General features: G+C 35.9%; 1 protein-coding gene across 1 annotated transcript; it reads left to right on the top strand.

Annotated features, from left to right (window-relative positions):
- The first annotated feature begins 278 nt into the window (after window positions 1-278).
- LOC134845562 (peroxisomal multifunctional enzyme type 2-like) lies at window positions 279-14,610 on the top strand. Its single transcript, XM_063862506.1, has 16 exons — window positions 279-459; window positions 630-746; window positions 853-912; window positions 1,860-1,928; window positions 2,116-2,388; window positions 2,749-2,865; window positions 2,937-3,002; window positions 3,235-3,404; window positions 6,374-6,476; window positions 6,821-6,975; window positions 7,303-7,426; window positions 8,682-8,788; window positions 8,924-9,059; window positions 9,448-9,554; window positions 14,266-14,352; window positions 14,482-14,610. Exons 1-16 carry the CDS (start codon window positions 339-341, stop codon window positions 14,560-14,562), a joined length of 1,893 nt encoding a protein of 630 aa, XP_063718576.1. The 5' UTR covers window positions 279-338; the 3' UTR covers window positions 14,563-14,610.
- The last annotated feature ends 44 nt before the right edge of the window (window positions 14,611-14,654 follow it).

Below are 14,654 nucleotides of genomic sequence, written 5' to 3'. Positions count from 1 at the left end.
TCATTGTCTTTTTGACAGCAATTGATATGTAAACTGTTTTGGGCCAATTGTTTCTGAGCGATCAAGAATTGGCCAAAACGTGAGTTTGAAAATTTGCGAAAATTTGTATTTGAAATATAATTTTTATTTAATCAATTTGTCGCTTCGCGGAATCCGACGAGATGAATTTTAAATCATTGTTTGAATCAAAATCCACCGTGTTATTCTTCGCTATTTGTCTCAAATTATTTGCGGTTTTGTTACTATTCACCTCTTTACATGGAAATCCTTGCAGATAAATTGCATGATATTCTGATTTCTATCGCAATAAAACTTAGTTGTCCCTTGTATTGCGTCTAATGATGTCTTCGGCTGCCAAGTATCTGTTCCGCAACAGAGTGGTGGTAGTGACTGGGTCTGGCAATGGACTAGGGAGGGAGTATGCTCTCCTGTTCGCCAAGAGGGGCGCCAAAGTCGTAGGTACTCTAATTATGATAGCCTAAAATCAGATCTAATTTTCAAACCGAGTGCTTTTTTGTTGTTTTTCTGTTACAATAACTGCCAAAATAGGTGGTTTAAATTTAAAAAAATTTCTTACAAATTGCTCTGTTCTGCTGGTAAATTAATTGTTTGCTCAAAACAACCTTTAGTGAACGACTATGGAGGGGATATATTGGGAGGTAGAGGTCAACAGGGTTCGAACAACCCAGCCGACAGAGTGGTGAGTGAAATCAGAGCATCAGGGGGAGAAGCAGTGCCCAATTACGGTGAGACACTTCACGCAACTGAACACTTAATTTGCCATTCAAATAAAATCCAATTTGTTATTAACTAGCTTGTCAAATTGCTCTTCTCAAAAGTGTTCTCAATTAGATTCGGTGGAGGAAGGCCAGAAGATAGTGGACACTGCTATCAAATCATTTGGACGCATAGGTGAGAATTGAGTGTTTTTTGTTCCGACGACCTCTTGTTTCAGAAACTTTCACCAATTATTTTTGTCGCGTTATCTTATTTCAGTTTTGTCCCGTACCCTATGAAAATAACAGGTAGAATTTTTTTAAATAATAGCAAAAAACATGCTGTTTAAAACTTTAAGTTTGGACTTTGCATAGACTACTGTGATCAGAAATTTCAGTGCTTCTTTTTGCACAGCAACCAGTTACTCTTGTTTTCAAACGGAATCTGTGCTAATATTACAATTTAAAAATCGAATTTGAGTGTTTATTTATACTTGCTGTAGCAATGTATTGCAATCGGGTACTAGACTTTTTCCCGTAAATAAATTTGAATTTGTTCACAGGACTTACTAAACTCATTTCTTGGAAGCCTCTGTTATCAATAAATTTACTGCACAGACATATTTTGTGCATGCTAGCATTTTAAATATCTGTCCTATTCGAAATTTTTCGCTTTTTAGGTTGGGTGGGATTTCACCAACTCGATTTGTCAAAATATCATTGTTTTGTTATTTTTCTTTTCCTTTTTTCGGCTTAACAGGTTTCGGCCTAAATTATATTGGCCTCTTATTGTGTCGTTTGACGAGCAAAGAAATTGTGTCGTTTTCGAGGGTGAGGGGGACTTAATAATTTTTTTCTGAGTCATCAATTTGGCTTAAAGGCTACGGTATTTTCGACTTTATTACCGCTCGCTCAGTTTTCTTCCGATGCTAATTGCATTTTGTCTTGTCTTTGCATGTTTTTGTTTTAATGTTTTAGTTTGCATGTAGCTTTATTCATTTTGATATATCAGTTTTTTCTGCATTTTCTAGTTTTTTTTCGATTTTTTTTCGCTTTAGTGGCTTTCTTTTTTGTCGCAAGTGGTGCGAAGCTCCGCTTCGCTTGTGTGTATGAAGGCTGGCTGTATAATTTGGCACTATTCAGATGTGCTGGTGAACAATGCTGGGATCCTCCGTGACAAGTCCTTTCTCAAGATGACCGACGAGGACTGGGGTTAGTCGACTTACGATATTTTCATCAGCGACCACAAACCAGTTAAATCGAACTGTGATTTAATGGAATGTGTTATCTAAAGTAATTCAGCCAGAATTAGTGATCTAAGTTGAAACGAATAAGCACAATGGAGTCAAGTTCTCTGTTTCTTCAGCTTTCAGCACAATCAACAGGTTGGCTATTTTAGACATGATATTCCGAGTGCACGTTCGTGGCTCTTACGTCACCACCAAGGCCGCCTGGCCCCACTTCCGGCAGCAGAACTTCGGCCGAGTAGTTATGACGTCATCCACCTCGGGTCTCTATGGTTCGTTCGGCCAGGCCAACTACTCGGCAGCCAAGATGGCACTCGTGGGTTTGAGTAGCACTCTGGCCAAGGAAGGAGCGAAGTACAATATACATTGTAATGCGGTAGCTCCAGTGGCCGGATCCAGACTCACGCAGACAGTCATGCCACCAGGTGTGAGATTACAGGATACGTTTTTTAATAGTTACGGGTGCAGTTTTTGCCGCAGAAGAAGTTTGCCAATTATTTGCCTTTTGAGTTTAAAAAAAATTGAGCAAGAAATTGATCATTTCCTTCAAATTTTTAATGAATTTTTTGCATAAGGTAATTAAAATTTAACAAAAGCAAAACACTTTGCTTGTGTATGCAAAGTGTTTCGCTTCTGATTAGTGTTTCGCTTCCTATAATTTTGTTTTATAGCAGGACTTGGAAATTTTTATGTTAAACATAGCAGTAATAGTTCATTACAAAAAAGTGCCATGCTGAATATGTGTGATCGTGAGAGATCTCTTGACAACTGTGTAATGTTGTTAGATTTGGTGGATGCTCTGAAGCCGAGCTATGTGGCGCCTGTAGTGGCCTATCTGTGCCATGAATCTTGCCAGGAGAATGGATCCATAATAGAGACCGCTGCTGGATGGGCGGCCAAATGTGAGTTAACATTAATGGACTGTATTTGACTTCAGTCACTGGAAAGATTATTAGGAGTTAGGTGTTTTTAGGCCAGCTGTTTAGATCACCGGGAATCCAAATGGAAACTCAAGACACACCTATATCAGTTGAATCAGGTAGTTTATTTTAAAATCAGGCACGCTTAAATTTACCTGTTGTTGGACTCTTGTTGTAGTTGCCAATCGATAGTGAATACAGTAACAAGTGATGGACAGGAAAAGGAAAAAATGCTTCTGTTGCCGGCGTAGGCGAGCATACTTTCCGTTGAACATCCTATAAATGTGTCCTAGATATTGATATTCACAATGTTATGACAGGCCTATTCTATAGTTTCATATTTTTGTCTAGTGGCTTCTAACTGGGACAGTGTATGTGACTTGAACAGGAGTAAATTAGTAGCCACTTCTGACCAGCAGGAGACAGTGCAGAATTTACTCTCCCTCATCCAGGGCTCATCAGAAATACCCACTGTGGGGTCCAAAAAGGAACAGTCGACTGTTCGGCCAACAAGTCCCAAGGTAGACTGAGATTTAAACACCGAAACAAAGAATTAGATTGAATTCAATTGTTTTGCCAGAGCGTATTTAGCATGTCAAGCAAACTGAATTAAATAGCATCAACAGTTTTATGGCGAAAGAAGACATGTAAGGACCATCAAGGACTAGTCCTATTCAGGAAACGCAATCCAAAAAGTAGTGCCCCGAGGAGTTATTCAAATTATCTGGGAAACTATGCCGATATTCAATTTTTGTTTTGCGGGTAGTTCATTGAGAGTCACTGAACGTAATAAAGGCACTTACTTAGATATTCCAGTTTTTTGCACTCTTGTTCAGTGTCAAAGAACGTAGTGAAGAACTACAATAGGTCTTGATGATTTTGTTTGTTATTCGAACAGCAAAAGTGTAAAGGTCACGAAAAACGTGTAAGTCTTCTAATTTCAGAAATAGGCTCTAATTTTCTGAGTTCCCAGCCGAAAAAAAAATAGTCAAGTTTATCCTGATAGTTTTCTCTAAATAGGATAACATTCAGAAATATGCCAATCATAAACAAATCTTAAACTTCGAAAGTTTCTAAAGTAAAAAATATATTTTTTCCTGTTTTACATGAGTTCATTGACACTTTTACAATTTAGCTGATTTGCCATTGTTAGCTATTTAATAGCTGAATTTAATAATCCTTGATTTAATAATTTGATAACCCCTGTGCATTCATTGGATGATTCGGCCCCATTCATTTTATCGACCACTCCCTAGTGGGATAAGAAGGAGTTACGGCATTGGGTGGTTTTTTTTTCTGACGCATTTTGACTCCCTCAAAGAAAGCTCTAATCAGAAAAAGACAATTGTGGTAATTTGTGCTAATTGATTGTGATTTGGATTCCAAAAAAAAGAGTTTTCTAGTGTCGAGAGAAATAGTTTGAATTTTTGGTTTTTAGACTAAATTATACGAACATTGATGAGAGGCTGATGTCACCACTTGATTTTTACGCTTGCGATAAGCAAGCGTTATCAAACTGGAGTGGAGACTTTTTTTCGGTTTAACAACTAGTTTAACAAAATCAGTTGAATCACTTCTTTTCACTTCTCTATTTATCTTCACTTCTCTTCTTACTTTCTCTTATCATGTAACTCTTTGCTCCCCCTTGGTCTGGAGGTAAAGCAGTTGCCAACTTACCCTAAGGTCTGGGGTTCGAGTCGTGGCCGGATCTTTTTTTTTTCAGTATCAAGGAAATTGAAAAAAAAATTCCGAGAAAAATGAATTTTTTGTTTTTCGTTTGTCCGCTCAGGTTTTGCCGACTAAATTGCCACAAAAGATTTTGCTTGTTCTTTAATTAATTTTCCTTGTAGTTGCAAGCGCAATTGTTGTTCATTCTAATTTGAAGGGGGCTTGAAAATTTAAAAAAAATTCATAAAATCTTTTTTTTTGGTTCAGTTGGTGTCTGCTCAAAGATTGTTGGCTTAGTTGCCTTGTCACTGATTTTTTTTTATTGTAAGCAACTTCCATTGGAGTTACAAGTGCAAGTGCTGTTCATTCTAGTTTCAAGGGGGACTTGAACTTGAAAGATTTTTAGAAAATCATTTTATTTTTCGGTTGAAGTGGTTTCCGCTCAAGATTGTTGGCTTACAGTCACATCACTGATTTTCCTTGTGCTCTAAACAACTTTCATTGTAGTTGCAAGTTCACTAGTTGTTCATTATTGTTTAAGGTGGGACAAAACTTTTTTTTTAAATTTTTTTTTCGGTTCAACTTGTGTCTGCTCAAAGATTGTCGGCTTTGTTTCTTTTCGTAAATTTTGTTCAGTTGTTGCTGATTTAAAATTCCGGCTTGTTTGCCTGGAATGAACTTCTATCGAGACATATGAAAGTTTATATGACGTAGTTTTTTTCAAAAATTTTCAATTTCGGCTTTTTATGTTTTATTTTATTCTCCGCTTCGCTTCTGTAATATTTCAAACGTTAATTGCTGAAAAATGGAGATTGCTGCCTGTCGTTCTTGCAGTTTTTTTATCTAACTCAGTTGCCCTTAACTAAAAAAAATAGAAAATATAAAAAAATTGAAAAAAAAAGTTCATTCATTTTCTTATTTTTGAATTTATCATCTCAAATCGTTGTACAGCAACTGACTCTCTGTGTTATTTTAGAAGTATTGTTTTATATTTTTGATCTCCAAATTTTTGCACATATCAGAGGTTTATAATTAACCTATGTGAATTCATTGGATGATTCGGCCCAATTAATGACATGTGTCACCATGATGATGTATATGTTTAGTGAAGTGCTCACGATAGATATGGTTGTGTTGTTATACGAGTTTGTGTTGTTATACAAGGCCCTTTTTCTAATGTTAGTCGCACATTTCTGTTATTTTTGTGTTGTGTTTCGCTTGTCACATTTTAGTTTCTATTTTGCCATTGTAAATAGTTTGAGCTAAATGTGTGCATGCAATTAAGGCGCACTCAATGCTGTGTATATATTGCCCAGTAATCTCGGATCTATCAGTGGCTTAAGGCTTGTGAATCAATAGTTGGAACTCTGGACTCGAAATTTTAAAGGGCTCGAAAGTCTTTTGTTCGTGATGATTTTTTTTTTGTTTTTTTTTAAAGGAAAAGTCTCAATTTTTTTATCGGGGTTTTGATTTTTTTTAAGTTTAGTTCCTTTACTTTGTTAAAAAGAAAGCAAACTCAACTCTCGAACAGTAAATGTCAGGAAAAACGTGATCGACTTCTTATTTCGAAAATGGAATTTAATTATCAGAGCTTTAAAGTCAAAGAGCTTTAAAGCCATCTGTTTTTTTCTTGGAATTTCCAAAATTGCGATTTAAAAAAAGTCGATTTTTTTCGTTTTACTTGTATTTATTGAATTTTTTCCAATTGTCTGTTGGCTATGTTTTGAGTTAAGAGCTCTTTTTTGTTGTTTTTGGGAAGTGCATATCGGCCTTGGTTAAAAATCTTTATTTTTTCATTCAACTCTTTCTGTTGTCTGTTTAGCCGACAGAAGGACTGCCCCCTTTCAATGACCCCACCAGACACCCTCCTGACCCCACCCAGTATGTCATCACACACAGAGATGTAGTGCTATACAATATTGCAGGTCAGTATTCTTCAGTCGCGATTTAATTTGTGCGTGTGAACATTCGCGATTTACACGGCTTCAAACTGAAATGATCTTTCGTGCAGAAAAAAAAAATACATAAAAAGCAGATCTAGATCTGTGTTTCATTACCTGAAAAGAGTTTAGCTGATGTATTTCTCGCAAGTCTATGGTAATATAAATGTAAAGTCGCATAAATGTGACGTTTTTTGGGTTCTTTTATTTTTATTGTCTTATTTTTGGATACCCTAAGAGCAAACACTAAAAAAAAATTTCATTGCAGAGGTGATATTGAGTGATTATTACAAAAGTTTCACTGCCGTTGTAATTGATTTAACTTTCAGTTGGTGCCAAAGAGACTGAGCTGGACTTGGTGTACGAGAACAGCGATGACTTCGCAGCCATTCCTAGCATGGCAGTGTTGCCTGCCCAGAGGGTGATCATGACCCCTGAATTGCTCATGTCACACCCGAGGTTACAGGACATTGACCTCACAAAGGTTATATAATTATGGCACTCGGATTAGTTGAAGGTGAAAGTTGGCATAAATTGAAGTTTATGACTGACAGCTCTAAAGGGTTTCTTTTTCTATTTGAGGGAAGAAAGTCAAGTAAAAAAGTCAAATAAAAACTTTTTATTCAATTTCTTTCCGAAAACCAGGGGAAGAACAGCGGTTCTATATCAAAAGCTGAACAGCTCGAATGTTGGTCCTTTTCCTTGTGGATAAATCGTCTTAGCTATTTTAAAATGCAATGCAAGATATTTTAAACGGTTTGATGACGATGAATATGAGTTGTACCGTCAGCTAAGTACTAATGTTCTGTAGGTGTTGCATGGTGAGCAGTACGTGGAGCTGTTGAAACCTTTCCCCGTTAGTGGGTCTCTTGTGTCCAAAGTGGACATTGCAGAAGTAGTGGACAAAGGCAGTGGGGCATTGGCCATCATCAATGGTAATTTCTCATTGCTCCGACCAGTAAAAGTGGGAAGGGGCTTAGTCGTAGTTTGGTTTTAGTCTTAGAGTGATACATCGTATTAAAGCACTTTGAATTTTGTTTCGAGCAGCATTGCTAAACTTCGAAAACATTATCAACTAAAACTTCACTTGTGATCTTTTTTTCGTTAAGTTATGGGGGTTTAATGGTTGCCAAATTGGGGACAATTAAAGCGCGATATATTTCGTACTATTAACGCGTAAGCGGAGATTTAATCCGTCTAAGAAATCGTCCCAAATTAAATTGAGGCATGCTATTTGGTTTATTAATACTTTCCTATATGAGAAATATTTCACTTTATATTTTACAGCGTGTGGGAGATGATTTTTCATTTTTTTTTTGAAAATGTTATCCATTTCTTAAATTCAACACTACTCTATTGACCCTAAAACAGTCTGAAAATTCAGGGCTTCGCCCTGATATGAGCAGTCCTGTTTAAATTTAAACTCAAACAACTACCCGACGCATCTACTTGAGACGGCAAAGTCATGTGGTTCGAATCCGGCCGGAACCTGTTTTTTTTGCAAAATAGAAATTTTGAGCTCTTTTGGACTATCGTCTGTCTGTTTATTTTTGTCGGCTTAGTTCCCACAGAAAGGACTTTTTTGAAAGTTCGACTACTTCGCAGCATTCCGAAAGCTTCTTGTATAGTTTGTTATGGTGCAAGTAATTTTTTCTTGGATATTTTGGGCTTGTTTATGCAATTTTTATGAATTTTTTTGGCAAAAACGGTTGTTTGTTCAAGTTTTTTTTCAGTTTTTGATTTTACGTTTCACTTGCTTTTAATCATAGTAATTCATTTGGTATCAAAAATGTCGCGAAGCTCAGTTTTGCCCCTGTGTATTAATTTTTTTGTGATTAATGACCTTTGTAATTAATTATGCCTAATTTACCTATTTTTTTATGAAAGAATTTTTATTCCTTTGATGAATGTGGTCGGAACTTTTTGTGCTATTTACACTGCAACCGGCTATCCTTAGTTAGTCTTTCATGGAGGTTTGATTTATCTTTTTGTTTCTTGGAATCATATAAAACGACTTTTGATTTTATTTTTAAAAGCGAGCGCTCAAACAGGCATGAAGGGGTAGAATCCTAATTGTCTAGATGATTCCGCAAGTTTTATTTAGTACGACAAATGCGACTAAAGTAAATGGGATAAGTAAACTGGCAAGAGAACTGAAATAATTTTTGTAGAATGGATTGTCCATTTCAGTTGACTCGTTTGACGACAGCGGTGAGAAAGTGTGTTTCAACCAGTTCGGCATCTTCATCGTCGGCCATGGTGGCTTTGGGGGACCCAAGGTCGCAGCAGCAGCGAGGGTGAATTTTCAAACTATATATTTTAATATGCTTCGCTCATAACTAATTTTTGTATCGACAATACTAATCAGAAAGGTTAAAAAAATTCATTCCAAAAGAGCTTGAAAGAGTGAATTCTAAGTTGGATCTATTCAGCCCTTAGGTAAGAAGCCTTCGAGGGAACCGGACAGGGTAGTGAGAGAGAAGACAAGAGGAGATCAGGCTGCTTTGTACAGACTGTGTGGTGACTGGAACCCACTTCACGTCGACTCCAACTTCGCCCAAATGGCAGGTGCGTCATTTTTTTTCGCAATTGTATTGGATCTTGTGGTCGTTCATTTATAACAGCAAAATACAATTAATAATGGTTTACTGCAGAAAAAAAATTAATGATAACCGCATCCTTACGAGGCCAAACTGTGTCTTTTGTGAATTGTGAGCGGATTCCGCAACAAAGACGCTCTTTGCTCTTCTTTTGTTCTTTCGTTTTCTTTGATCATTCCGACAAAATTTTAACATAATTTAAGACTTGTCTCTGGAATCCAGAGAACTACAATCACCAAATTGTAAGCCTATCCAGCGCAGAGTTTGGCCTCATAATGATCGATTGTATCAAAAATTTGAATGAATCAATCGTAAAGGAACGTGACGTCTAAAAACTGCAGATGTATTTTGTTCAGGTTTTTCAAAGCCTATCCTGCATGGCATGTGCAGTTTTGGATTTGCTACCCGCCACATAGTCTCCGAGTTCTGTAACCATGACCCTTCTCAAATCAAAGCATTAAAGGTGAGGTTTTTGAGGTTATTCGAAGAGTGAAAGTTTATTGTTCTGACCACTGAAAGTTAAGGAGTGAGCTGTTTTTTGTTTCATCGAAAGTCCAGATACCAAAGCTGAAATTTAGATTAAATCCAGTGATATATCAAATTACAAAATCGATCAGCCGTAATTCGAGGTGCAATAAAAATTCCGAATATAACTACTGGGTGTTGAGGGAAAACAATCTAAATATTTATGAAAGATGCCGTGTAACTATCTCCACTCTTCATAAGAGCGATCTTCATTACACTTGCGCGCGTTAGTTTATTAGAACGAACTTTCTTTTTTTTCTAAGCTCACTCGCAAATAAAATTGTTCATTAAAAGTGTTCACTTATTTGGTGGTGTTTTTGCTATAATCACGATCCAATGCATTGAAATTTTCATAGCATCTCTTCTCTGCTTTATCTGTGGCTGAAGTTGCATTAATGCAACTTCAAAATTTCGTAGCATCTCTCCTCTGCTTGATTTGTAGTTAGCGTTTGTGGTTTATTAAGCGTATGTGGCTAAATGGTTAGTGGGTGAGACTCATAACCTCTAGGTCGCAGATCGAATCCGAGACTTTGCCGAATTTTTACTAATTCGAGGCTTATTTATAGTTTTTTTTATTTCACTTTTGCTATTTATATATCTGCTTTTCGCCAGTGTTTGCGAAGCGCTGCCTTGCCTCTGTGTGATTAATGAAACTTCATTTTGAAAATAATTTGATTCTTTTTGTTATACGGTGAGGCTAAAATGCCTGCATATGCCCCTTCTCTCTTAAAAACTGATGAAACATTTAACAATATTTTTTTTCAAGCCAAAGCTTCATAACCAAACGTTTTTAAACTTGCGATAGACTTTTTTCTCGTAAGTAACTTTGTTCACAAGATTCATTTCCTTGATGCTTCTGTCGGTAACAAATTTTCCGCAACATACAATTTGTGCATGTTAGCATTGTTACACAAGCAAAGCTTGTGTTGTAGTATGAACTCTCTATTTTTCCAATCTAAGTCGCAAATATTGTTGCGAAGCAAATATTTTTGCGAGAAAATGTGTTCATTTTGATCAATCAGCAGCTATTAAGTACAGCCAATACTAAGGATATTAACAGACTATTATATTACAAATTTTAGCTTCAAAGTATCATGGATCTGTAGGGTAGAGGTATGGAAGGAGACCCTTAACAAAACAAGAGGGTTCAAAGCTGGGCAGGGTCGGATGTTTTTGATAAAATTTTTCGCCTACTACTTAAAATGCGTCCGCTCTATAAATTGAAGCATTTTAATTGGTAAATTTCTTTTTTTTTTCAAATTGACTGGTACTGCTAATGCGTCATAATTACCTTGCGTCACTTAGCAATTATGTAGACTCATAATTGGCGTGCGTCACTTAAGAAGTTTTGTAAGTTCTAAGTTTTACTCATTCAGTTGTTCCCAGTAGCGTTATCGGTCATATTTTTGCTTGTGTATGCGAAGTGCAACTTCGGCTCTGTGCAAATCGCGTACTATGTACACAATTGTAGCGTACTGTTATACTTCAAGGCTCCTTTTTCCAATTGAAGTCGCAAATATTAGTGGTGTTTTTGGTGGCATTTTTACACCAGAAGGTTGAAATGGCTATTCAGTAAATGTGCGTTGACATTTGATTATTTATGTTTAGTGTATTAGTACGAAGAGTTTTTTTTCTAACCTAAGTCGCAAATAAAAGTGCACATTTGGTGGTTTTTTGCAATTTAAAAGCATATGTTGCTGCTTTATTTTTAGCTGGTGTTAGGTCCTGTTTAAAATAAAAGGATAATGAAAACGTTTGGGATTGTTTTTTTTTCAACGCTTTGGAAAATTTTCGCACTTTCCGCAGAAATATCAATTAAGTTGTAAATATCAAATTGTAAAAGACAACTGTGCCAAGTTTCAAAAAAGTTGTAATTGAAAAGTCGGCTGCTCTTCTATGTGCCTGCATATTTCGCTAGTCTCTTTTCATTTTACCCCTTTTTCTACGGCCTTCGAAAGTTTCAGTAAAGGGATTTTTGACCTATTTGTTTTGAATTTTTTGTTTTTCTCAAATACTAAAAGCACAAATCTGAGTTGAGGGTTTCAATCAAAAGAACAATTTATGGAGATTTTCTTTTCTCAAGCAGTTATTCTTGAAATTCATTAAAAAAAAGTTATGCCTCAAACAAGCCCATTTTTTAACCTTTTGTTAATTTTTTCTAAAAGTTTGATTTTGCTCAAAAACTACCCTGCCAAATCGGAGATTAGCGGTTTAAATGAAAGGAAAATAATCATTTATGCAAATTTTCTCTGCGCAAGCGGCTATGCCCTGCATTAAAAAAAATATGGCCTTAGAAAATGTCCAATTTTTGCCCGTTTTTTGAAATTTGTTCTTTTTTTCAAAAACTTACCTGCTGATTCTGAGGTTCATAGTTCATTCAAACTATCATGGTACTTGGGTTTTCCTTGCACAATCTGTTTTACCCTTTTTATTTGTAGAAAACCTGATATGGACTTCGGAAAAATCCATTTTTTGACTTTTTAACGTTTTTTTAAGAAGTTTCATCACTATTCTTGAAAACTACAAGCAAAGGCTGATATCAAGGGTTCAGTTTGAATATTGGGGTGTGGAAGTCTTCCCTGAATAAGAGGTTATGCCTATTCTGTGATAGAGAAAAGTTAGGAATTAGGAAAAGTCAAATTTTTCGTATTTTTTTGGAATCTTTTTTCACTTTTCTCGAAAACTACCCAAACAAATCTGAGATAAAGACTTCAATTGAAAGAGCAAGTAGTAGTCTTCTCCTTCAATTATACGGCTAAACATCGACTGAAGCAGAGAAGTCAATAGGGTTTTGCGTTAAGTCCTTTTTTTGAAAATTATGCATTTCCGTATCAGTACAATATATAATTAAAAAGATTTAAAACAGGTGGATGCAGCATAATTTACTTTCAAGCGACTGTGGCGCAGATGCGAGGACGTGAAACTTCTAATCAACAGGTCGGAGATTCAAATCCGGAACACTGAAATAGTTTTTTTGTCGAATTTTTGCTGTGTAGCATTGGCTATTTGATGAAACTGCAGCTGCTTTATTGGTGGCTAGTGTTAGTGAAATACAAGCCGACGTGGAGGAGATTTGGGAACTTGATACTCCTCGTCTCACTAAAATTCTGTGTTATTATTATTTTTCTTATTTCACTTTGATTTGCCTTTTTAGAGCTCTTTTTTGCATTTTCCTTGCTTGTGTTTGCGAAGCGCATCTTCGCTTGTGTTAATTCATAAAACGAATCGAAGAAATCTGTTGTTTCAAACAAAAGTGCAATAAAAACTCATTTTCAGAAATTTTTCAACTCAATATACAGTGCTGATTTAATCCGGACAAAATTATAAAAACAAAAAATGCTTTGGTTTTTACCAAATTTAATATGGTGCACTTTGCTTTGTGTGATAGTACGATGCAACGATTGTACGAGAGTGGCGTAGTGTGATAGTGCGATGCAACTTTTCTCCAACTTAAGTGGCAAATAAAATTGCTACTTAAGGTGCATCTGGTGGTTCACACTCTCTTATAGGTCATGATGATTTTTTTGTTCCTTTTTCAGGAGAAGGCCTTTAAATTTGTTCAGGCTCAAAACTTACTTTTTCGCGGTTAGACTTCTGATTTTTTTTAACCTCAGTTGACTTCCTTTGTTCCGAACATCCAAAGAGTAAAGGTCACGAAAAACGTGATTGACTTCTAATTTATGTGTGAAGGTGACTCTTTTTAAGCTACTTTTAGGCGTTGTTTGCTTGCGTTTGCAAAGTACAGCATCGCCTCCTTGTCGAAATTTGCTTTTCATGTTGGTTGTAATTTTTCAATTTGTTTTGTAAAAATTTAGTTTTTTTGCTTTTTCTCTTTTCTTTTAGCTGCACAGATTTCAGCCTATATAAAATCGGCTTAGTGGCTTTATGTTGCGTGGTTCGAAAAGCGAAAGTTTTTGTTGGGCGTGTGTTTGTGCTTTGAGGGGATTTAATATTTTTTTTTGGCTTTAGGATTTCTGCTTAGATGTTTTTTTTTGCTTTTTTAACGCTTAGTAAGTTATGTTTGCGATAATAATTTCACTTTCTATTGTCTTGGAATGATTTTTTTAAAAACTAGTTTTATTCATTTCGATCTTTTTTTTTCGAAACTTTCTATTTAAAAAGATTTATTTTTGCGGCCTTCTTGTGTTGTATCGCAGAAGCTGCGAAGCTTCTCTTAGTCTCTGTGTTTGAAATATTTTTTAACAATTTAATTCATTGTGGAAGAATGCTAACAAAGCATCATCCTGTATCGTGGTATCTCCATGAGCAAAATGTGTTCGCTTAATTTGTTTATATAGGGTTTGGTTAAATGTTTTGTTCAAAAAATATGAGTATACAACTTGAAATTTTTTGAAAATTTGATCTTGAAGCAGGTGTGGGTTGAAATCATGCTCAAAACTAGCGCTGAAATAATCATAACTGTTCTAAAATGCGAGAAAGTATAAGTATTGAAAAGCTTTAATGAAGTTTTGTTGAGGTTTGAGGCTAAACTGTTTAGTTAAAGGAAATTGCATAGAAAAGCTCCCAAAAAGGCTTTTCAACAAAAAAGGGTTTGTGCGAAACTGACTACGGTCGAAGATTCCTTCCTTGCACAGAAACCGGGTACTGTTATTTGTTTTTTTTTGCAATTAATTAAAATTAAATTTTAGGCTCGTTTCTCGAAGCCAATCTTCCCCGGAGAGACAATAGAAACCCGAATGTGGAAAGAAAAAGACACTGTTCACTTCGAATGTCACGTAAGAACCAAACTAACATCTACACATACTAAATAAGTTTCTAAAATGTTTCCCTGTGTTTATCTCTGAATCGAATCATTTAACTCATCACGATAGTCAAAGCCAGATTTTGTTCCCTTCCCTGTTTAGGCTGCTGAGAGTGGGAACGTCATTATCAGTGGAGCGTACGCCACTTTATCAGCCGATGAAAACTCCAAATCAAAACTATGAAACATCTATCGCTTGTCAAATGATAAGCTATTTGTCAGGCGGTCAAATATATATATTTATTTATTATCATTTGTAAAATTTGCATTACATTC

Source organism: Symsagittifera roscoffensis, chromosome 5, assembly GCF_963678635.1.
Source record: "Symsagittifera roscoffensis chromosome 5, txSymRosc1.1, whole genome shotgun sequence".
Lineage (NCBI taxonomy): Eukaryota > Metazoa > Xenacoelomorpha > Acoela > Convolutidae > Symsagittifera > Symsagittifera roscoffensis.
Note: the sequence above shows the minus strand (reverse complement) of the source record. Positions and strands in the feature narration are given on the sequence as shown.

Bases quoted from the DNA above. Each gene is read 5' to 3' on its own strand.
- LOC134845562 (XM_063862506.1), top strand. From the start codon at position 339: ATGATGTCTTCGGCTGCCAAGTATCTGTTCCGCAACAGAGTGGTGGTA. The intron at 1,929-2,115 runs GTTAGTCGACTT...TGGCTATTTTAG, and splicing joins GATGACCGACGAGGACTGGG to ACATGATATTCCGAGTGCAC. The intron at 2,389-2,748 runs GTGTGAGATTAC...TAATGTTGTTAG, and splicing joins GCAGACAGTCATGCCACCAG to ATTTGGTGGATGCTCTGAAG.